At 40.3% G+C, this 25,684-nt stretch overlaps 1 protein-coding gene across 1 annotated transcript in view; it reads left to right on the forward strand.

Moving 5' to 3' along the window:
* The window catches only part of bcr (BCR activator of RhoGEF and GTPase), an 87,723-nt gene that overhangs the window by 39,395 nt on the left and 22,644 nt on the right, over window positions 1–25,684 (forward strand). The window contains exons 2-5 of the mRNA XM_020638093.3: window positions 10,671–10,855; window positions 17,376–17,480; window positions 18,518–18,703; window positions 25,256–25,363. Coding sequence (XP_020493749.1) covers window positions 10,671–10,855; window positions 17,376–17,480; window positions 18,518–18,703; window positions 25,256–25,363 — 584 coding nt within the window. The remainder of the gene's footprint in view (window positions 1–10,670; window positions 10,856–17,375; window positions 17,481–18,517; window positions 18,704–25,255; window positions 25,364–25,684) is intronic.

A 25,684-nucleotide genomic window follows, 5' to 3' on the forward strand; every position in this document is an offset into this window, starting at 1 on the left:
AGAGAGAGAGGAATGACTTGCAGAAAAGCAGCCACAGGTCTGATTCGAACCAGGGCTGCTCACTTGGAGGACTTGGGGTGCGCACTAACCACTAGGCCACCAGCACCCCTACAGCTGGTACACGTATTTAAATATAGCAATACCAGAGTATAAATACTGAATAGAGAAGTTACACAAAACATATTAACTGAATATTACTACTGATGGTCGACTAATAACAAGGATGTGGATCTGGATATGTTACCAATGAAACTGAACAATAATGACATTTTGAAATAAAAGACCTGTCACGATTCGACTTTTTTTTTTTGTAGCCTTCATAACTTTAAATTTTATTTTTTTTATTTTTCTGCCAACTGTCAGCATCGTTTCTCAAATCAGATCCAAACAGTAAGCGGTGGCAGGGCACTCATCAGGGATGATTTTAAAGCATCAAATATTCTTTCACAGCTCAGACATATACTGTAGATGTAATTGTTTGCTTCTTTCCGACTGAATCAAATAAAACAGAGACTAAACCTTTTGTCATTCCTGTCTGTGCAGGGCTAAAAAAAAAAACCCAAAAAACAAATGAAATGTAGAGAAGATTTATCCTGATGTCTGGAAGCACTTATGGAAAAACAAATAAAAACCCAGCCCACAGACCCGCCTGTTTCATTTCATGCTGTGTATGTGTATTATAAATTATAATACCTTCACAGCAGCATGACCTACATTTGACTGCTCTTTACAGATTTCTGCACTGAAACGGATAGATTAAGCCTTTTGTTTCTGTATAACGACTCCTCTTTATCATTTTGTGGGTGATTGGTTGTTTCCAGCCTCTTTGCTCTGCTGAATTCAGTTTCTTCCTTGGTTTCAAGACTTGACTGTATATTGAAGGGGGGTGTTGTCAGTATCTGATAAGAGCAGGTTGCATTTCCCAGCTAGTGATTTTTTTATTGATTGTAGTCGTAATAATGTTTGTTAATTGGATTTCAGCTACACCCGCAAGAGGCAAACATGGATGCACAAACACACACATATGAAGACACAAAGTAACACAAAACCCATGTGACCTCTGTCCCCACTCCTCTTATACATTAACCTCTAACCTCTGACCTTTGCCCTGCTTTGGGCCTTGAGCGTCTCCACACGCCAACAACAGACACATGAGAACTCTTAACACTTGTGATTGTGTGATAATATTTAGGTATTTCTTGTATGTATGTTGTCTTCTTATTAGGGGAGCTTTAAGGATGCCTCTTAAGTAAAAAACATTTTTACAATACTTTTGTTTTTGAATGAACAACTCCAAATAACGACATACCCATCAGACTCTGCTCAGCACTTAGCACAAAGTGCTAATTAGCAAATGTTAGCATGCTAACATGCTCAACAAAAGCCTGTTATGACATTATGCATTCCTCAAATTTTCCAAAGAAATTCCAGGTGGACTGGCCCCTGAAATCCTGCTGATCTGGTTGTTCACATAATGCACCTCACAGCGGGAGACAATCCTGGTCGGAGGGGAGAGGGCAGGGGGCGGGGCAACAAATACGAGGAAGTGACAGAAGAAGCGATGGAGTCAGAGTGTAATGAGAATATTTGCCTTCATATCAATGCCAAATGCAGTTCAACAGAATCAGAATATCAACAAAAGAAAGTACTGGTGAACAGAAAACATCATGAATAGTTGAATTACGTTCACAGATTGACCGGTTGCCTGCATATAGTCATGCACCAATCACATGGTGCATGTGATTGGTGCACCCTTTCACCGCACTTCTGTGCGTTAGTTTAGTCTTATAAAACTGCCTTTCTCATACTTATATTTTTACCATTGACTTCCATAGTTTGCCAGTTATAAGTACACATTTTGTGAGATGTCTTTCTCTAATGCCTGCTTTGATGATTTGGATTGATTCAGGAAAAGCTGTCATTCAAATTTAAAAGCATCTTGTGCAAAATGATGCAAACGCAAAAGAAAAAAAGACATAAAATCCTCTCACAAGCTTTCATTCTATTTTTATCAAGGACATTGGAGCGTTTCATACCCACACATTACTTAGGTGGGGGGGGGCGCAGAATGTTTTACAGAGCCATGGAGATCTAAGTGCCAGCTTCAGTGTAGATAAATTAATGAAGCCGCTCGTCGCCCACACAGAAACACACGCCGTTCTCTGCGGTGCTCACGATGCATTCAAGAGCGTGTGTCAGAGGGGGCCGAGGTCTACCCTCAAGATTTACCGCCGTGGTGAGATAGCAGACTGGCTCCTGGAGAGGCCAGCGCGGACAGGAAATGAGAGGAAGAGGACGCAGAAAGAAGAGAAAGAATGAAAGACAGCTCTCATGTAAATGAATGAAACCAAATGTTAGAGGGCTATTATTGTGATTATCTCCATCACTTGTAGAGAGGAAGACAGTGCATGCACCATATATATATTGTACCACTTAACACCCATTATCAACCCTCAACGGTAAAAGCCTATAGTCCAACCATTCGCTGACTTAACCCAAAAAATAAGCATCTTCTATTTTTCATCACAAATTACCATCTTTGCCCGTAGAAAGCCTAAGTCTAATGAGCGTCGTCCATGTTCCAGAGCGGAGCTGCTAATTTAGCATGCTGTATTATTAATCAGAGTCTCTGTGTGATTTTGCAGCAATTTGAACGCTTATTTCCCCCATAATGCTTCGGGGGTTCTGGGTAATGAGTCTCTCTCCTAATGACTTTAGCAGTTGACGGAGAAGACACGACAGACGCTTGTGGAATCAAAGGTTCGTCTGGCAGGGGATGACGGTAGTCGAGACAGGAGAGCGATCGGCTTGAAAGTTTTGTGTGATCAAAGGAGGCGGCGGTATCGGATGGAGAGAGAAAAGTACAAAAGATGTAGACTGAAACGGAGAGAGAGAGAGAGAGAGAGGGAAGATTGTAAATCACATAGTGTGAGAGGAAGTTGACACAACACACAAGATACTGTCTGGTTTTCATTCAAGTCTGTCCGTATGACTGTAATAATCTTTGTGTTTATGTCTCTCTTTCTAATGTAATTGTATTTATTTTTGTGTCTGGGTTATTTTCTCCTCTGTGTGTATGCTTCAGCTTGTGTCGTCCTCTCCCTGTCTGTTTATATTTGTCTTCCTTTTCATCAAATCATTGTCCTGTTCTGTCTCACATGTCTACTTTGGTTTACCTTCTTATATTTCAGTCCTGACTTAAGACACGAATGTAATGTCCCTTTTTGGCAGCATAGTTCTGTAAATAGGAGAAGCATGACGCTCATGAAACACAACATTTAAATGAAACAATTATTCAGTCCATGGACTAATGAGTCGTTAATTCCTTTTTTGGTTTTCTGTGTTTTCTGTCATTGTAAATTGAACAACTTCAGGTTTAGATTTAGTGGTGGAATTTAACATTTTAATATACATTTTATTTATTTGAAACTACCATTGTTCTTGTCTGGAAGTCCACATTTCTTGTTAACTGAGCTTTTCAAAGGTTTTCATGAGCGGATTTAGAATAACTGTACACACAGACACACACACACACACACACACACACACACACACACACACATACACACACACACACACACACACACACACACACCCCTACCCCTATGAGGCCTCTTTTACTATGGCAGTACAGAGGTGGGATCACTTCATCCCCAAACTACAAATCAGTGACATTCACATTGAAGTTGAGATGTCACAGGGGTGTAAGTGTCACGTCTTGAACATGTAGCCTGAATAGGTCTAAGTAAGTATAAGTCTCAACTGAATGAGTCAGACCTAGCAACGGAAGAAATCTGCTCGTCAAACTTGGGAAAAAAATTCTCACATGAAACAGAATAATCTGTTCAGGAGAGCGACATTTAGAGGCTAACAACAAGGCTAATGTAGCTTTTAGCTGCTATCGTCAAGCAGAGTTGAGGAGCACGCTGCTTCAGTCAAAGCTCACTAAGTTCTCACTCCACAATTATTTTTAAATCTGCTGTCTTCAACCCCAACCAACAATTATTCAGGTTACATAACTTGAGAAAAATTTAAAAGTTATACTGCGAAAAACATATCCCTGCTAAAACAAACAAACTTTCGGCTTTACAACACTTGTGGAGTACTCTTCATGACCTGTAGGGTTTTGATGCGTGAAACCTTCTTTTAGTGTCTTTAATTCAACTTATGTATATATATATTTGTTTATCTCTATTTGACCTGCGTGCCACCTGCAGACAAACTGGATCACACAGCACACTAACCAATCTTGTTGTAATTGAGAAAGCACCTGTCAGTGTCACAGGAAAACCCAACAGTACAGTCAATTTAGAACCTGAAGAAGTTGTTCCGTTAGATCACAGCAAGCAGCACAATCAAGCAGCCACAGGCAACGCTTCAGGTGGAACCAACTCATCTCGGGCTGTCATATCTGACATTGTTCCTCTCTCCATGGCTTTGATCTATCACACGGAGAAACATGGCAATGTTTGAATCCGTCCCAGCATTAGGGCAGCGCTCTTCAAGCATGAGAAACCAGTCTCTCCTCCATCAGTGGTGTAATATCAAGCCATGCTCTTTTTTTTTCTTTTTCATCCCTGCGGTGCCCCTCATCACTCCATCCCGAGACAAAAGAATGAATACAACACTGCAGGGGGCGCTGTTTGTATTTAAAGGAGCAGCATCAGTGACTTGGCCAATGTCCCGGGCTTTATAACTGAAACCGGCTGCTTCTGCTGGTTTGTTTCCTCAGAGATTATCAACGCCAAGGCGAAGAGATTACCTCCAGGAAACAAATTGGTTTATTGTGATTTCTCCATTGAGTCATGTCTTTAATGCCAGGAAGCAGAAAACAACTATGGGAGGACATTTTGATTGAAGTGGTATTGTTAATAATTGGCTACAATTTAAAAAATATGAGCAAAGTTTATTGAGAGAATAAGGGATCCCAGTTGCCATCTTTAATAGTAATACAAATAAATAACAATTTTTATGGAACACTTTCACAGCCATTTTTTGAAAAAATTAAATTGCCTCTTGGAATCCTTTTTTGACATGTCATTCTGCTTTCCAATCTATTTACCCTTACCCTCCCATATCGTTTCTATAAGAGGTGTACTGCAAAGTGCATTCCCTCAAACGACTTCCCCAAAAAACTGTCACCCACAGTCATCTCTTTTGGAGTGCATGAAGGAATCGACGTCTCCAGATTTCACGCTTTAAATGCAGATATCGAGGACATTTGAGAACATATCCGCATGTTTAATTTACGGCACGCCACGTCTTGCCCTCTAATGACAAGATAGCGACATTTATCAAATTAACTGCTGTCAAGTGCCCGCGCAATTGCGGGAGGATTACTTGGAGAAGTTCATCTGACGGCGTGTCTGTCCCCCCCAGCGATGCTGTGGCTGGGGCTTTCACTTTAATTTCCACAGCTTTCCATTTTCCCTCTTCTTCCCCGCCCCCTCTTTTCTGTGTTACTTTGTATCCAAATTGGATATTAAGAGGATGGAAGAACTCAGGGGAAGGAGTGCCCTCGTCTTGCTTCTTCATCTTATTTGACTTTACAGTACATTGGGTGTCTATTTGACACCATTTTTGAGGTGTTGTGATGAAAATTGCAGCATTATTCCTGAGACAGGGGTTCACTTATATATCTCCAGTATCCAGACATGACCTACCAAACCCAATTTAGCCTACTAGCACGCTGTATGTGGATACGGTTAAGCAGGAGGTAGAAGAGGAAGCCATTAAAACACTCCATTTGATCTCTGATTACATTGGCTGGATTAAGAGAGGGATCTGGGTGTTGTAACCAAACATTAGCATCCTATGGGGCCGGGTGGGGCTTTAAGGGAAGGTGTGTGAATGGATTTGTGATTGTGTGTGCGTGAGAGAGAGAGAACAAGGGCCAGACGTGGGGTTGTATTGGCAGTGTGTGTAAGTATGACAGGCGTCCTCTTCCTAGAGTCCAATAAATGCAGAGCAGATTTATGACGGCAGGGCTGAGTGAAAAGCATGATGGGGGATGGAGAGGCAGCTCACACTATCGAGGATATCTAATGCCTCCTTTGAGAGTCGCTCCCCTTTCTCTCTCTCCGGTTTCATGGCTTTCAGTCTGTTGCTTTGTCCTTGTCTGCTCCCGTTATTTTTCTTTGCATTTCTAATTACGGTAGTTTTAAAAAAAAAAAAATCTTACTTTGGCACCTGCTTCCAGTCCAGTCCAGAGACAATCCAACAAGAGTACAGAGGAAGAGTGTGTGCAAGAAAACAGAGAAGATGTTGAATGGCCTCTCAGAAAGACATGTCATTAGAATAAAGAACCTATGACAGCCTAGCTTACAAGGACATGTGACTCTCATAACGGGTCTATTAGAGCTGGTATCATTTTTACTTTATCCGAACTATCGCCAATTCTACAACCACGGCTAAGCTATGGCCAGTTGATGAGAAAAGAGTCCCAACAAAACTTTTCATTTCAATTTACATCCTTTACTTTAGCTTGAAAAACAGTCATATAAAATGTTTGTGTGTGCTGGATTGAATTTAGCTTCCAGAAAAAAAAAAAAAGAGACAAGCTGTTTATCTTCAAAGCTAAGCTAAGCTAAGCAAAGCTAGCTAACCCTCTCCTGGGACCATGTTGTTTAGGATGAATCTGGGGTTTTGAAATGTTCATTCTTGTCGAAAAACAAGAACATAAATAGTATATATATATATATATATATATATTTATACACACACACACACACACACACACACACACACACACACACACACACACACACACACACACACACACGATCTAAAACAAGACATCCAAAATAATCTGATCAAAAAGAAGTAAACCAAATTGAATTGCCATTAAATGTTACGGGTTAGTAAGTTGATAAAGTTTTTGTATATGCTGGGATCTTTGTTTGGTATACCGAGAGGTATTGAGGTGTGATACCAAGCAGAGGTGTCCTCAGGTTCTTAAAGATTTGTACACAATCACTCTACTGGATGCATGATCCATTATTATTAGTTATATAAGTGTATAAGTGTCTCATGCTCCACAAAGTCCTCGCATTATGCATCATCTGCAGCTAACCGAAGCTAGCTGATGAAAAGGATTATGATGAAGTGATATTTAACAGATGCCTTAAGCTCCCATGTACAGTATTTGAAGCCCAAGTTTTCTACTATAAAGTACGACCTGTGTCACATGATACCCTGAGACCCCGGCCCTGCCTGCCGTATTGTTTTGGAAAGACTCTCGTGTTGCCATCGCAGCAGAGCAAGAGCTACTCCCAGTGCGAATGTAGTTTTCCACCTGCAGCAGGAAAAGACCTGTTCCCCTCCCAAACACTGTTTCCATGTAAATATGTGTATGTTTTATTTCTGTCATAGCTGCAGGAAGGAATCAATAGGTGGGCTGTTTGAAGGCCTTTCTTTCAGTATGAATGTGTGCTCGTTTGTGTATTTCGCCTGCTCTGTAGACACGTGTAGGCTTTTATGTCAAATTTGCTGCTTATTCTTTTCCTGAGGGGGGATCGTGTGGAAAAACAATCTAAAAGAGAGAGAGGAATGTAAGACAGCTCAGAGCAGGAAGAGGAAGATGCTGATCTGCGAGCAGCATGAGGATGAAGAGGCCAGCTGTGGAGGTCACAAATCAGTGGAAACACAGGCGATCTGTTCACAAGAAAAGAGAGCAACAAAGGAGGGGACAGCGGAAGATAAAGAAAGAGGCGGTTAGAGACAACGCAGACAAACAAAGAGCGTGAGAGACGGGCGGGAGAGCGAGCGACTCGAGGCGGCGTTTGAAGCGGCGTCTGGGCCCAGATGAGGTCAGACGTGGAGAGACTGAAGCCTGGTGTTTGACGACCACAGGCCATAGTGACCCATTAACCAACTTGTAAAGCTCAGTCCTTCCCCCTTTGGAAAACTGCAAGTCATGTGTGCACACATTCCGAGCACTATATTAGGCAAAGAGACGGGAAAACTTCCATTTTCCTTTGTTTAATTTGTAAAAAGGCAAACAAACAGATAAACTGGAGCTATTTGCCTTGTAGCTCTTGTTTGCTTTTGCACCATTGAGACTTAATTTCCCAGAAGACACTCTTGTTTAGTCAGAACTGGGGTGTTCATTTTGGCTTTTATGTAGCCTCATTTTATCTGCAGTTTGTCATTATTATTCATGATCGTGGTTTTATGTGTGGAGTTGTTCCCCCTTTTTAATCAAGAGGTGGTTAAAAATGGAAGGTTTTGGAAGCTCAATATTTTTGTCCTCAGGGCTGTGTGGGCATTATATACACACACACACACACACACACACACACACACACACACACACACACACACACACACACACACACACACACACACACAATATACACACATGTACAGCTTCAACATGTTTCTAGGGACAACTTCTTTTCACAAGAGGTGTAAGGGTGTTTAAAGGGAGTATTTGAATGTTATGCTTTCTAGCACGGGTACATAGAGGTGTGGTTGGGAGGGAAGAAAAACATTCCAGGTATGGAGTCACTTCCCACTCTGCGTTTTTCACATTCACACCTTGTATTATTCGTTTTTTTTTTTTCTTCTTAAAAGCAGCGAATCAGTCCTAAAAGTAAGTGTGTTTCCATTAGCATCTATGGAGGAAGCTTAATGTGTGTGTGTGTATGTGTGTGAATGTGATGCTTTGACTGGTCAGAAGGCTAGAAAAGCATGATATTTGTAGGAGTTTAAGATTCCCCAGGTTTATTTGTGTATGTTCTGCAGGTTTTTTTGGGGAGTTTTTTGCCTTTATTTGTTAGGACAGCTGAAGAGAGACGGGTAATGTTGGGAGGAGAGAATTGGGGGGGGGGGATGATATGCAGCAAAGGGCCGAGGTCGGATTCGAACCCACGATCGCTGTGATGAAGACTGTACATGGGGCGAGCAACATAACCGCTCAGCATATCTTCACCCCTAGTTCAAAGCTTTCTAGGCTGAAACATTCACCTGAATAAATCTCATCTCATAGCATATACCATGCAATACAGTTGTTGCAGTGCATCTTATTACAGTACTCATTAAAGAAAAGCATGAAGAAGAAAATAATGGAAGGTGTCACAAACCATCTAATTGTGTAGGAGTTTATGGAAGGAATGAAATGTAAAAATAACAGCAAATGTGCATGAGTGGCATGTGCTGAAGCTATAAATGATGAATGCAGAATGTGTGGCGGGATTTCTAGTTTGGTTTTGTTGTGAGGTTTGGCATTGTGGAAAGGAGACTGTTTGCACATAAAAATAAACACACTCAAACTCAAACACACACACATACACTAACACACACACACAGAGCAGCTCTATGTTGCCTGGCTGGCAGGATGCCGTTGGTTGTAGCAGGCGCAGTATGCAGAAAACCACCCACAGCCTGCAGCGAGTACAAGGAGCGAGCCGTGGGTGGGCTGAAGGTCAGACGGGCCCTGGACACTCTGGCATTGTTCTTTCTATCCCTTCCTCATCTTTTTTTCTCACTCTATTATCTGTTTCTTTGAGAGCGTATGTCTGTGTATGTGCTGGCGTTAGTTGTAAAAAAAAAAATCATAAAACACGATAAAAGAGAGACTGGAGATGTGCAAAGAAAGGAGTATGAGTACATGTTTGTAATTGGTGTGAACTGTAGAGTATTTGTGTCTGTGTTTGTGTGGCCTGTTTTCGGTCTGAGTCAGCATAGATGTTGAATGTAGGAGTGGGAGGAGATGAGCATAAGGTCTTGAGTGTCTTTCAGAGATGCATGATGTCTTCCCCTCAGCTGTTACACACACACATATATTCCCCGAACCGCTGACTATACTCTCTCCCACAGGAATTTGTATGCAATAAAACAGGTTTAGAAAAAAGCCAAAACTTAAATGAAATGCATGTGTGTGAGTCAGTGTAAACAAGTCGTTTGTAGTCAAATTGTAGTTTCTGACCTTTTGTTTCTTCATCTGTCGGTCTCTCTCATCTCTTTTTCTTTTTGGTAAAGGGCAGCGCAGAATCATAAACATCCCCACTTTGTTCCAGCTGAGGTGTTATGTTTTCTTTCAGAATAAAGTAATATTGCCCACACCAGAAGAAGGGGCTGAGGGAGGTTTGCTGAAAATTTCCCTGGAGATCGCAACACTCCTTCAAATTATATGAACCTTGACCCAGTTTTTATTTGGCCTTTTTTTTTTTTTTTTTAAATGTAAGTGCCTTCTCCCAGAGTTGAATGTTTTTGTATGAATGCATAAAGAAGGATGCAGAGGGGAGCTCATTTTGTGTGCCCTAGTTTCTGAAAGTTGCATTAATTAGTGTTGGAAATTAACTGCAGTACACATGACAACCCTCTGTGGATATGAGGCGAGCAAGTCGACTTAAGACATCAATCTAACCGGTGAACATTGTAAAAACACAGCACACATGGATACATTTTGTTCGACTGAAGCTCACTGAAGTCTTATTTTGAAAAACAATTATAAATGTTGATTTTAGGAGACTGTTGCAATATGCCAGTTTTAGACCCCGATCACATGTGCAGCGCAGATAGCTACACAATAAGTGAGAGATGTGCTGATACCAGTTTTCCCAACAAGACACCTAAACTTTAGTATTGGTCACTTCTGAATTCCCCCCCTTGGAAAAGAAAGTCTTAAAAAGTGAAATAACTAAAGGTTTTCCTCTCCTTTGTCACAGATGGTCATTACACCAGCACCCCTCCCTCGTACGGTTATGATGCGGACCGTGCAGAAGAGCAGCGGAGGCACCATGACATCCTGCCGTACATCGATGACTCGCCCTCATCCTCGCCGCACCTCAGCTCCAAGAGCCGCAGCAGTCGAGACACGCTTTCATCGGGATCTTTAGAGTCCTCCAAGTCGGTCAGTCTGCCACCCTGTCTTCTAGCAGCAGTTTTTCATGCAGCAAATATCACATGCAGAATCAAATCAAAGCTTCTACATATCAAGTTTTTTTTTCCCCTCTGAGCTATAGACTTAAGGCATCATACTATTTAAATGCAACAGTGTACAATCGTGGTTACCAATAGGTGCCAGTCATTCCACACTTTGACCTCAATACCATTCAGGAAGTGGGCTAATCTATTCTTAAAGCAATCCCACTCCGTCAAATATCTGTCAATTGATGAGAGATCAAATCTGCCATTTGAGAGGATTGATAAAGGATGAAATAAAGACTTCCCCGTAACCCCCGAAGCAGTGATCCAGGGAAGAAACTCATCCCCTTTAAGAGCCCGGCTTTTTGCTCTCATCCCGGGTATTAGGCTGAATTACCTATTGCCTCCATCACCCCATCACTGCCTTCATCCTCTTACCCTTCTCTCCTTTGCTTTTACTTGTCTGCGGGGTGGTCTATGACGTCTGGTGCTCTTCAAAGGTTACCATGGAGGGGATACACACACACACACACACACACACACACACACACACACACACACACACACACACACACAATCCCAACGTCAGCAAAGAGGAAAATGAAGATGGAATTTACAACACAAATCTCTTCTTTTATTTCCTCGTTTATTTATTTTTTTCCCCAAGAGAGAATTTACAGATAATGATGCTAGAGCCATGTGTTCCCCTATAGAACAGAAAGGTATTTTGGGTAACTGTAATAGGCTCATTCTGCCTCTTTGCACTGCGCCCTTGGAGGAAGTCATTGCATCACTGGCCTTATCATTTACTCCGCCCCCCTCAGTTCTCTCTCACTGTCTGAGCTGGTGAGCGAGCGACTGTTAATCTGATGGATGGCTTGATTCTGCCAATAAATGATGAGACCCTTGACTGCCTGCGACCTTTGCCCTGTGAGCTTGAAACTCTCAATGTTTTTTAATTAACACACACGCATGCACATGTCACGTCATCCCTGCTCCAGGCTGCAAATGCACCTGCCTTTTTTTTTTTAAGTGTACAAATTGCACACATTCACATTTTCTCCCTCTTAGAGCAGAATGAGACTCTTAAATGTGGAAGGGATTAAAGACATTTTGCTGGGTACACTCTCGAGTTTAGAGGCAGAATTGCTGAGTAAACCCAATGCTGTGTGTCTGTGTGTTTTGCCTTAGCAGAGGCAGTGTAATGAATAAATTATGCAGCAAGAAAAAGGAAAGGCAAACATGCCATCAATGGCTGCTGTAAAAAAAAAAAAAAAAAAAATTGAGTTACCTCCGTCCTTCATTTGCCCTTGGACATCCTCTCTTCAGACATCACCCCAGTCTCTCCCCTCTTTAATTGATGAGTCAGAGTCCAGAAGAGCTCTGATTGGCTCAGTGGGAGATGATGGTTTTATGATGTCACTGTGATGAGTCACCATCGGAAATACGGCTGATTTCATTATAATAGGGCTCTTTTTTTTCTCATCATCTGGCTCTGCCCTGCACAACAGGGGAGGGGGAGGGGGAGGGGGGGTCACTGCCCAAAAGTCAGTTATAGTGTAAGGACTGTGCTGCGGTATTTAAACCATTTTGCAAACACAAACTAATATAATGACGCTAGAGCACAGTCAAACCCTTACTTGTAGGTCAGTCAAGGACAGCCAACTTTATTTCCCTATTTCTTTGGACTTTCTATGCCTTTACAAGATGCTTGAAAACGCAGCATGAGAATCGTCAGGGAGAGACAGATGGAAAGACATGCAACTGTAGTTGGACATCTTTGAAGCTTCAATATTACATTCTGTGATTATTGCCTTAAACTCCCGACTTCATTTGAACAGACTAAAAGTGGCTGAGAGACTGAGGTTAGGCCTGGATTCTCTTGTCAGGCATATTACCAAAAGAGATCCAAAAAGTTTCATTGATGAAAATACAGAAATGACAACCCACTCCTGCCCTCTCTCAAACCCATACACATGTGAACAAGCTGCCTGTTTTAACAACAAGTGTCCTCGCCTATTTGCATGTGACCCCACCCACAATGATCAAAGCATCACAAAACTACTATTGACCTTATCAAAACTGTCACTAAGATTGTTTATTAGTTAGGACAACATGTAAGCATTCATTTTTTTCATTTTTGTGTGTAAAGTTGCAATGTCTGTTAGTCTGTCCTTACTGTGCTGTTCTTTCTTTCAGTGTCTTTGAGTTTTTGAAAAGCGCTTATAAATAAAATGTATGATTATTATTATTATTATTTATTATTCACTCAGACACTGTGGATTACTTTTAATAAAATAGCTTCTCTTAAGCCCTTTTGGGACTGCTATTTCAAGCTGCAATTTTTACGCTGCTGTGAAATTTCACCTTCAGTCTAAATGTTGTGGAGGCGTAGTGGGAGCATCCACCCTCTGTACCGTGTATCGGAGGTTAGCGACAGAGGTGTTAGAGAGGCAAGAAGGCTTCAGTGGAGGCATCAGGGGGGGCGCAGCGCTGTGTTTACGTGGATGACTGACTGTGTGTTTACATGAAGCTCCCACTTAACCGAATTGTTAATATTAGGGAGTCTCGGAATCAGTATGAATGTACAAAGACGTGATGACGGCTGAGCTTAGTTACGGCACTTTTGCAAAAAGATTTGTCTGAAGAGGGCTATTGTCTTTGCTGGCTCATGCTGTCTGACATCACACCTTTAAGGGGAAGGTCATTTTTTTTCCCCACTGGGGAAGGGCTAAAAACCCTCTTAATATCATCCTCAGTGGATCAGACATCTTTAAAAGCTTCAAAGCTTCTTTGCTTTGATTTATCACAACTGTAATGAACGTTCACTGAATGCACAGCTTGTTTTCTTGCAATTAAAGTCATGGTGCGATGTGTCACTGTGAGCGTGCCATACAGAAAAATCCCCGCAGACACCAAATCTGTCAACATCTATCACGTAACGCTGAAGTTGCAGTCGAAATAATCAGAATGTTTGTTGTATTTTCTCCTGCTAGCTCTGGGTAATTCCAAGACAGCTCCATTATGTAGCAGACATTTGGAAGAGGAAGCAATCACATTAGGCATTTCACAAAACAAGGGATGGCAGAACAGGATGCCTAATAGATTAGATGCAAATGGAAAAGGACTTCTGTCCTCTGCAACCTGCTTCTGAAGGTTTATATAAGTCTCCTTCACTCATATAGAAAACAGAAAGAAAATGAGATTTAGTTGCTCCTGAGTTACATCTGCGGGATTATCTAATAAACACTATTTGTACTGATATCCATGTATCTCCCGTTAATGTTATCCGTTCTTAAACACATCAGGAGCTTATCAGAATTTGTAAATCATGTTAAAAAAAAGATGTTCAGCTGTGGTTTGTTGTGTGATCTTAAGAGGTTTCAGTGCTGGATCTAATGTTAAATATGAACTTTTATTGACTCTTGCACAGATTGAACACAGAAACCAAAAAAACTTCCCCCAAGCAGGGAGAGAATGTGTCTTATTTTAACTTCTTTGATTACTTTAAAAAAGCAGTCAGACACCCCACACGTATGAACCGAAGATGGGCTCATTAGTTGCCACGGCGATGAATAAAAGATGATATGTCTGGAGATGTGGGTACTTCCTTGGGGAGTCGTCTGGGGTCTGAAACGATGAATAAACACTTTATAGCTCCTGTCTCCCCTCCACCTCGTTCAGCGCCATGTGGCTGAATGTTCAAAGTTTCCTCCACACGATTCTGTTTCTGATTCTGATGATTTGCTTGTGATTGTATAAGTCATAAAGCTCATGCTGATACATGTAGCCCAGCAAGGACTCATTCATTTTTTATTCATTTAAGGAACACTCATGAGCTCCGTTTCTGCCCCAGGCTCACCCTTTAAATGAAGTGGAAACGGACAGATTTCAAGCATCATACAAGCAACAGAAATCATTCTTAAATTTACTTTCAGTGCCATTTTATTTCCACTCTTAAAAGAAATAAAATAAAAGAGAGAACTCTATCGGTTGTTTTAGAGTTTGTATAAGATGTACTGTTTGAGTTCTTTCGAAGAAACTGATATTATTATACCCAGCACAGACCTCTAGATGGCTTTCCGTCATGCATAATACATGTCTGTCAGAATCATTTCTTCATCCTTCACCTACGAAAGAGACACAGACCAAGAGAGAAGAAACAAGAGAGAAGACTTTACTGTATGGAGACATGACAAACACTTTGACAAATGTTATATTCTCACATTCCTGTTGGTTTCTTCAAACTATTTGAAATGAATGAAGTAAGGATGCAATAAGTCGTTGAGCTCATCAGTAGATCAACACAATAAAAGTCAACTTTTTCGAGCAAAGAAGTAATACAATTATTTGGGTCCAAACTCTGATAATGCTTGCTATGTATTTTTGAACTTGTATTTCTAGTTTGAAAAGTCAATTTCTGACATCTTACAAATAAAGTGATTGTAAGATAATAAATAAAATAAACATCTGATTAACCAAAAACACAAAATCCTTAAAAGTCATGTTTCATGTATAATTTAAAGCCTTCACACAAAGAGCTGATGGGTTAGCTGCCACGATGCTAAGAAGTTCACTAAAGTCTAGTTTAAGGATGAATGGTTGGTTTGAAATATAAACGTGACCACACATTTCACAAGTCTTGGTTGCCACTCCTTACTGTCTATATTTCTATGCAAAAACTTTTACGTTTTTGAAATTACATCTAAGTGTATGCAGGACATGTTATAGCTTACAGGCTAAACATTAGCATGGCACCGACGTTGATTGACTTTTACTATGTAATGCAGTACATAATTATCCTGGACTATTTTCTAATCTTTTTTTTTATGAACAGGTCCAATTACCACATTGTTTAAATAAATGCATGAACACCCATAAACATACAAACAGCCTTATGACTCGATTGTCTGCGTGCAAATTTATATAAAGCCTGAATTCTGCTGTCTAGATGAGTCATTTACATACAGGCTTAACGTACACAGAGACTAATGGATTGGAAATATACATTTTTACAGCTTTGGAAGAACATGTAAACATCTGTTTTGACAAAACGATATGTGATTTTTGCATTCTATCCTATAAGAAACCAGGTGCTATCATTCCGCCTTAATCTGCCTTTTGTCTTGATCATTTTGCCCGTCTCTTGCCCTCAGTCTGACCCTTTTTTTTTTTTTTTTTTTTTTGCTGCTTCCCGGTGTATAACCTGTACATGTATGATTGCTGTGTAAACATACATGGCAGCATTAGTGTATACAGGAGTACTATAGATTGTGTAAACACACATACATGACAACTCCTGAGAAATGGAAGGCAGGGCTGTGTTAAAGATGGATGATAAAAAGGTGTGAGTTGTTACTGATCCTGAAATCTTGTGACTTCTGTTGACACTAACAACAAAGGACAACAGAGGGAATTTAACTCAGAGGGGACATTCTACATAAGCTCCCTGATAAACTCTGCTCTTTTCCTGCTTACACTCTTTCTCTTTGCGTTTTATTACTTTTTCTCCTGCTATTTCCTTCTTCCTTATCCTCCTTTTATCTGTTCGTTCTTTGTCTTTCTCTCCATCACTCCAAGCTAAAGAGGCAGAGAGAAAACACATCTGCCTGCCTTTTTCCTGCCCTCTCGCTTCCTCCTCTCTGGCTATAATATGGTATCGTGTGAAGCTATGCGCACAGTATTTATTTTTGAACTTTCAACCATCGATATAAAAATACTTCTTCCTCTGTTCTTTATGATTTCAGATGCTTTGACCTCTTCCCCGTCTCTTTTTACTCTCTTAATTACACTAAATCTGCCATGACATGCTCTTCCCTCTCCATCCCTTCTTTTCATCCTCTTCCCTCGTCATTGTCTCTCATGTAGCCTGAGGGACTGAATGCATCTACATCCCAACCTGGGCTCACAGTGTGTGTATGTGTCTGTGCTCTTGCATTCCCTAACACACACACACACACACACACACACACACACACACACACACACACACACACACACACATATTTTTACGCCAACCTTGCTCCCGTGGGAGACTCTGCCTGTTTGAGTTATTTCAGAGTTCACGGTTAAACAAGACAGCCCAAGGAATCTGTCTGTCTCTCTGTTTTCTTTCATGTCCGCACAGCTCAGTGAGCTCTGACTGGGCTGAGGGGAACAGGAAGGCAGCCAGGGAGGATTTGTCGAATGTGCAATTGTTGCTGTTTGATTTCCGAGACTTTGGCACTCACAAACGGCAAACCTGTGTTTGGAGTTTCAAGCTCACCAAAAAAAAAAAATCAGAAATCATTAAATTTCCCATTGGCCAACAAGTCATAAAAATTGTATTTTTGATAACAGATAAGGAACAATATAATGCTTTAAATGTTTCTAATGACTCAGGATAATCAAATCATGTACATGGAAAAGTGAAAAATGAAAGCATTGAGTTGGGTAAATTGATTAAAATTAGTATTATTCTATTGTTAGATCATAATTTATTTCCACTGTGATGTTGTTTGTTGCAGACTGAATGTGACCTGGAGAAAGGTTTGGAGATGAGGAAGTGGGTCCTGTCTGGGATCTTAGCCACAGAGGAAACATACCTCAGTCACCTGGAGGCACTGCTGCTGGTGAGAACACACACACACACACACACACACACACACACACACACACACACACACACACACACACACACACACACACAAACAAATCACAGTTCCAAAAAGCCTAATCCAATGAAAATAAATATAGTAGTCTGAGGTTGGATAATATGAAAGTGTATACCATGAGGTTATACTTATATGTAAGATAATTTCAACAGCTATACCTAAAATATGTTTTGTTTTTTTAGGCTAGTAAATGTAATGTTCATCAGCACATGTGTTCAATGATATCATCTAGCAGTAAGACTCACTGGTGTGTCTAATTGGACAGCGAACACTATTACCACACGTTTCAAACACAGGATACAACGCTGAAATTTCCAAACAATATATTCAGCCAGTGGCTGCAAAAGCACCCTGACTTTTACAATTAAATTAAATGAATGATTACCTTTCAATCTGGAGAATTCCTCAGACCGATAAACCAACTCAGAGTCAACATCAGAGTCAGCAGCTTCACTGAGCTCAGCAGAGCTTATTAGCACCTTTCATCGAATTAGTTTTGGTCTCGTGTCTCCCTGCTCATCACAGTAAACAGAGTTAACAAGCTGGTTATCATATGGACCCTTTTAACAGCTAAAGCTAGATATTGTTTTCTGAGGGGTTTAAAAGAGCTGAAACCAGAGTCAATTTTACGCTGCTTGAAACAAATAAATGCCGATATTGTTATGCTAGTTGTGTTACTTCACAACTGTCTGCTTACAAGTCTACTATAAGAACTTTCAACGTTAGGACGATACTGTTAAGTTGTTATTCCAACAAACAAGAACAGTTAAACAAGTAGACAATAGCAATAAAGATGCCATGTGCAGTAATGTCTACATATAGTTCGCCAATATTAGCTTTAATATGCACAGTGGCTTATTAGTTGAGTGTTAGATTTCAGTTCTTAGTCTTACTAAATGGATGCATATCTACTTTTTTAAGATATAAGTGTAAGTTGTCACATGTAACAAAAAGCAACCTTTACAGCGGTTATGTCCTCTCTTTGCTCCTCCCAGCCAATGAAGCCCCTGAAGGCTGCTGCTACGACGTCGCAGCCCGTGCTCACCGTGGCCCAAATAGAAACCATCTTCTTCAAAGTGCCTGAGCTCTACGAGATCCACAGGGAGTTTTACGATGGACTTTTTCCTCGTGTCCAGCAGTGGAGCCACCACCAGAGAGTCGGGGACCTGTTCCAGAAACTGGTGAGGGAAAAAAATGTCCATTAATGGATCTGCCTGACTTAACCACTACTCATAGTGACAACATTGAGACCTTAAAAAAAGAAGAAAAAAAAAAAAGGTTGACAGATCAGATTTGACATTTAGGGTTCTACAGTTTGTTCTACAGTTCTCTGACCTATGATTGCAGAGTTGAGCCGGATCCACATCACTTAAATGACATTATTTGTATTTGGAGGCTTTCAGAAACAGAATCTGTTCCTCTAATGGAATAAACCAATAAAAAGAGCAAAATAGATTTGATTTTTGTAGTGACGCTCTCCTTTATCGTTTCTAAAATTAGCCAAATTGAATCTGATTCGTCCTTTTCTTCCTATTTCCTCCTTAAAAGCTGCTCTGTCTTTCTCTCTACTCTCCAGTAGATTCTGCCAAGGATGCCAGGGCCAAATATACACTGGGTCTATTTAATCATTTTCACAATGGGTCAATTAACCCACAATGAATCATTTGTTAATTCTCTGCCAAATTCTGCTCCTCTCCCACGAGTGTCTCCCTCAGTCTCTCTCTTTCTGTTTGCCTGTCTCTCTCCCTGCCTTAGACTCACTCATGCTCTAACACACACACACACACACACACACACACACACACACACACACACACACACACACACACACACACACACACACACACACAAGGGAGGTGCAGCCATGTTTTACAATGCAGCCTTTCTGCCTTAGGCAGCTGAGGCCATCGCTGCACTGTGTGCTTTGTGTCTCCAAGAAGCTGCTATAAATAGGAGCCTCTCTTTTTTTCTCTTTCCCACTTTTACACGCACACACGCACACACACACACCCACACACACACACACACACACACACACCCCCCCACAAATGCACATACACCCATTCCTTCATTCTTATTAACTCATCCCAGAAGGAAATTAGGATTTTATTTGTGTTTTTTTACTGTCATTCGGCACACCAAATTAAAAATTTCACAACTTCTTTCTGTAAAAGCTCATCCACATAGTTATCTTCTAAAAATTATTCTTGATCACATCCGCCTTTGACTCTTCAAAACTGACCCTCATTCAGCCTCGAGATAAGATGTGGGCGGGAATTAAACATTGAGCAAAGGGATTTTAAGCCTGTTCACCGTTTTCAAGAGAAATACTACAGTTTTGATATTGAACTAAACATGGAGCTCAAATGAAACTGGAAATACAATCTTGATTTTGTCTATGTTCTTTATTTTAGAGATTAAGCAAATAATCCTATAGTCTAGACTAGTGCCGGTTTGACCGTTGATTTACCTGTTTTCTTTGTCTAGCCTCAGCTGTTTCGTCATCAGAGACAGTTTTTTCACATGTTTTCTATCGTCCCTAATACTCTGGAGTCTGGCTGTCTCTATTGTTCTTTCTCTGTAACATGCTCACACATATTGTAATACTAATAAATACAAACTGACGCCTTCACACACAGCCGCACACAGTTTTTATTGTCACCATCTCTTGTTCACTCCAGACATTAGTCGGTAGATGTCCGGAAAAGACGCTGAGCCTTCAAAAATCTGAAATTGGTAATATGCTTCATGACAGCCGTCCCGTTCGGAGTCGGAAAAGTAGGAAGGAAGAGATTAGATGTGAGACGAGGAGGTGATACAGAAGAGAGAGTGGAGGATGAGGACGAGATTCGGCAAAGGAAAGTAGATTTAGGCTGCTGCGGCTCTGATAGAGCTGTCTCACTGTGACTCTGAAACCTGTGAGGGAGCCGACAGGCTTAGGAATCATAAACCATCAGAACAAGGAACATAAAAAAAGAGAAAGAAAGGAGGAAGAGGCAAAACGAGTGTCAGACAGAAGTGTTTGAAGGCTGAAAATAGGGCTAAATTACACTGCAGCAAAGGGAAGGTGTTACACCATGTACTGTAGACAGACACTAGCTTTGAATGTTGCTTCTCTGCAAAAAAAAAAGTCAGATTCTGTGCGTTTACAAAAGAACAAGAAAAAGTCTTGATCCCTCATTTGGCCTCACACACCCACCTTACAAATCGTTCCTCACCCTGTTGAAGACTTTTTTAGTGAAGAACGATTCTCAGAAGTGGCAGCTGTGACTGAGTGTGTAGGCCTATTCAATGTGTTTTTCAGAAAATTGTGTGCTTGTCTGCCCTACTTTGTACAAAGAAAAGATAAATACTGTTACAGACTTTGTTCAGAAGAGTTGTATGATTTGTCTGACTGCTCCAAAAAAAAATATAATAATCCATATAGATGCAGCATTGAAAATAATTTTGCTTCTAAACCTGATATAGTACAGATTCAACATAATAACATGACAGCCTTTTACCTCTGAAAATAGGGAAAGAAAATATATTTTTTAAAGTATAGGTATACCGAAAATCGTTAACAGTTTCACTAATCATTTGATATTAACTCAAAAGACAATGGACAGTGAAAATCCGGAGGGACGTCTGACATTGATTAAATATAAAACAAATCATTTAGTAACACATTAGCTACCTCTCTTGACAACAGCTAATGTTACCATTCAACTTCTTCCTTGCTAACATAACCGTTGACAAGCATTAGAGTTAGCGAGAAATCCACATTTATCCATCGTATCATGTAACTCTACAAAATGCTAATTGTCTGTCTAAAGTGGCTGAATGCTAACATAAGCTGTTTTCTAAAAGTTATTCAAGATGCTGTATTGACTTGAAAATATGTTCATTTGTAGAAGCATGTAAATGGTGAGATGAAAATTAGTTTTTTTCCTTTTTGGAACACTTCTAAATGGCATCATAAGAACATTTGAGCTCCCAGTCTGGAATCAATTGAGAAACTAGCTAGCAAAAACTAGCTAGTGTTCAAATAGGGATAGGCCTACTAGCCTTTACCCACACTTGCATTATACTTTTCCAACTAGTATTTAAAGTCTTTGTCACTTTATTTTTTAATTTACAGTAGTTTCTTTAGCCAAGCTAGCCGGCTTGCTAACCATCTTGTGACTTGCTGGTTTTATCACTACCAGAGCATTTTTGGTTAAATCTCTCAACAACTTGTATCTGATTTTAATAGCCTGAGCTTTGTTGAATTATCTGAGCTGATTATAAGCGCATTTCAACATGCAACACTCTAAACTGCATCGCAAACAAAACCTGTTAAAGAATAACTCGATCATATAATTCCTAATCGTAATTCAAACATGTTGGCATGCTTATTTTAGCTCTGAGCTCAAAGCACCTCAGTACCTACAGCTGCTAGATCGGCTGTAGACTTTGGCTAATGAGGGATATTATCTTTTCTTACTCATTTAGATCATTTTATAATCGTAGACTAAGCAGTTCGTCTTCTCTCCCTGTGAGAGAATATCTCAGTGTTATAACTCCCAAGTGCCAAAATCCAGCGCTCTGGTATAATGGCCGTGGACTGTCATGAGGCTGTTTCCCTAATGTTGTTTTCTGCTGTGGATTACACACACACACATACTCTCACGCAGGACAAATCCTGAACTGAGAAATCCAAACACCCAAGCAGTTTCTTTCATCACCAAAAGCCATTTTCTGCTCTGATACTGTAACTGCAGCCCAACATTCGGTAAGCCTTCACGGCGCTGTGTGGATGTGTCTGGCAGACATTCAGGCTCTCTGTTCTCTCCACAGTCAAACTGCCACGCTCTGAATGGACTCTGCTGTGGTGCAGATTGTGTGGCCTAGGGCAGGACACAGGATTTTAGGATTGTGGAAATTGCTTTACTTCTGCCTTCCTCCATTTTACTTCTTCCCAAGTGTGCTGATGTGACTGTATGTGCAAACACAAAAAGTCAGTTTTGATGCTTTCAAATCATCAGTGTGTTTTTGAACAGAGGAGCTATCAGTTAAAATGATGTGTTAATGATGTTTTGTTATGCTCGCTCATAATATCCATCTACTTTTGTTTACCTTTATGTAAAGATCCAAGAAACATTCACAAGTTGTATCTGCCAGCGACAACATAATTAGTGCAAACAAAACTTGTGACTTCTTCACATTCCTGCTTAAATTTAATCTCACACCCTCATCATGACCTCCATCATCAGGGCTTGTTAGAAAGGTCAGGGCATGCCTATTAATAGGGTATCAGGAGATGCAAACAAGAGAGAAATAGCTAACAATCACAGATGTGTAATAGTCACTTTTTGAAAAACTTTGAATAAATGCTTCAAGCTTATTTAAAAAGTCAACATAATCAGAAAAACATGAAGTATGTTGGTGGATTCTGTGGGTAAAAAAATACAACTGTGGCAGATTTAAATGTAAATAATGTTAAAATTGAAGTAGATTACTGACTGAAGAAGTGCCAGCCTTATTTACTGCAGGCACATTATTATAGCGCTTGGGGGCACTGACTGTATAATCATTGTGCCTTGTAGTTTGAAGACTTACTGAGCTTTGCTGCAACGGAAATCGTTTGTGTATTGACAGCTTATGAAACGAACCCTCAGGTTTGAATAAAACTTTTTTTTTTTCTAAACCTAAAGTCTTCATTTTATACACCCTCGTAGTCTATAGATCATTTTCCTTCTTCAGCTTTGACCTACTTCTTACTGGAGTTATGCATGCAAGTTGTTATGTGAAAGGAGGGATTATTAACAACTTTAAGATGCACTTACTTTGGATTTAGCACCCAAATCAAGTAGTTAGATAATCTGTTTTAACTGTGTGTTTGTTTAAAATAAGGTGAGAGAAAAACGTAAAAAATCCCTTGTCTAATGATATTGTAGCACTGTTATCCTATTCACGGGTCTGTATGTTATCTTGATAGGAACTATTGCAACGACAACCAAAATAAGACCCAAGTTGTAATAAATCTGATTTAGCTGGGTTTTCAAAACAAACAAAAGTCTTCTGCCCAAACTATGGACGATCCACTTCGGCTGATATCAGGCTAAAAGACCTGAAATATAGTAATAAGCTAGGCCATAAAGAGCTCCAAAAGGTAATAATTCAGACTCAATACACTCAGGTGAGATTTTTTGTGTTGATAGGTACTCTAGGTGTGTAGGCCTATGTGTGCGTTGCACCAGACGTTACACACAAAGCCCGTCTCCACTGTACTCTCTCCTCCTCTGGCTTTTGTTCAGGAGAATTGATTGTTCCTTTTGTTCACCGTCGAGATGGATCGTAGCGCTGGCAGGAAGCGTTTGGTGGAGTTTTATTCAGCCATCCAGCTTCCTAAATGTGCTTTCATAGCCTCTGTTACACCAATCGTTAATTACTCAACCCCCGGCACAGTGCAGGTCTTAGTGGTTTCCACAGCAACAGGCCTGGCTGAGAGGAGAGCTGTGGTTTTCATGGTGTTGTTTTCTTTTTCTTGTTGTTCAATTCAATTGTCTGCTAGTCATTTAGAGACTTTTAAGATGCGGCTGACTGGACAGCATGTCGCATGTGAAATCTCAAAGAGTATCCTGTTGCAGCTTATCATTTTTGACATTGGACTTGATTTTGCTATTGTAAATATTTTTTCTGACTGTGATTCTTTATGTCCAAGGCACCACTTTTTTAAAATAGTGTCTTCACCATGCCAGAGTTTTCAACTTTGATATGATAGGAGTTCAAATAAAATGATATTGATACCTGTGACGGTACCAAGGCAACAAACTAAGAAGTTCCTCGGATCCCAATATCGGGAAATGTCTTGCTTATTTTTATCGTAAATTGCGGGCAAACTCCATCACACTGTCTGGACATATGCACAAATGCATTGGCAGTGGTTTGATACCGAAAGAGATGTTTGCCAATGAGACAATGTTCTCTCTCTATTGCGTTGTAAATATAACCGAAGATCTGAACCTTGTGTTTCCGCTTTGGTACATTTTGATTCTATTGAATGTATAAATAATGGGGAATCTATAGTTTTGGTATGGAAAAATATCGAGAGTTTTGACTACTTTATTTTGAACTTAGAAAACTTACAAACTTACTAACACAACTTAAGGAAATTAACTTACCCCCTTTTACAATGTCTTAAAATGTAGGTTTACCAACAGTTCAGACGCAGTCTTTAAAGGTTGATAATATTGCCCTGCATTTATTTGTTTTCTTCTCTCTTTTTTTGACATAAGTCGTTTGGGGGGAAATTAAACAAAAAAAAATGTGTGGAGATCCCACCAACATGACAGTTCACTTGAGCCAGTTCTTCCCAATTAATTTCATGAATGGCCTATGATTTGTAATTAGAGTAATGTAGAGCTGCACCAGGGTTACATGTAATGTCATGTTAATGAATGAAGTGGTTACAGTCTAAAAAAAGGAAGCAGTGAAGAGGACTCTTGTTGTGTTGAGTGTGTTAAGATGCTTCTGGCTGAAAGACCATTTGGTGGTTTCCATTGACAGTCTCTACAATGAGCTGCTCTGTGTGAGAGGATAGCGGATGCTGTTTGTCAGTTATGCTTTTCTACTGTCAAGAAGCTCATATTGTTTTTAAAGACTTTCTATGTTCAAAACTTTATTTGCTTTCAAACAGTGGATGCAGCAGAGCATCTCTCTCTCAAACATTTCAACATCTTCCCTTTTTCCTTCTTCTTCCTCTACATCAGGCCAGCCAGCTTGGAGTTTACAGAGCCTTTTTGGACAACTACGAGCTGGCCGTGGAGACGGCGGAGAAGTGCTGCCAGGCTAACACACAGTTTGCTGAAATCTCAGAGGTAAGAAAAAGAGTTGATGAAAACACTGATCAGGTAATGGATAAGTGTTTTGGTTGTTATTGAAAGTTAAGGAGGGGATAAGAGAGCTGGACAGAGAGGTGATAGTTACTGGTTCAGGTTCTGTCAAAGCTTGTTGCAGCCTGCGGTTGGAGCCGTGATCTCTGTGAGTTATGGGATCATTTTACCACCATGTAAAATCAGTCACTTAGACACTTAACCCCCCGCATACCAGCAAATTATCCAATTGGGTTTCACAAGCTGGTCTCCTTTCCCCTCTGTATCGTGTTAAGATAAAAGTAAGTACATGTTTAGTTGAACATT

Source organism: Labrus bergylta, chromosome 17 (genome assembly GCF_963930695.1).
Source record: "Labrus bergylta chromosome 17, fLabBer1.1, whole genome shotgun sequence".
Taxonomy (NCBI): Eukaryota; Metazoa; Chordata; class Actinopteri; order Labriformes; family Labridae; genus Labrus; species Labrus bergylta.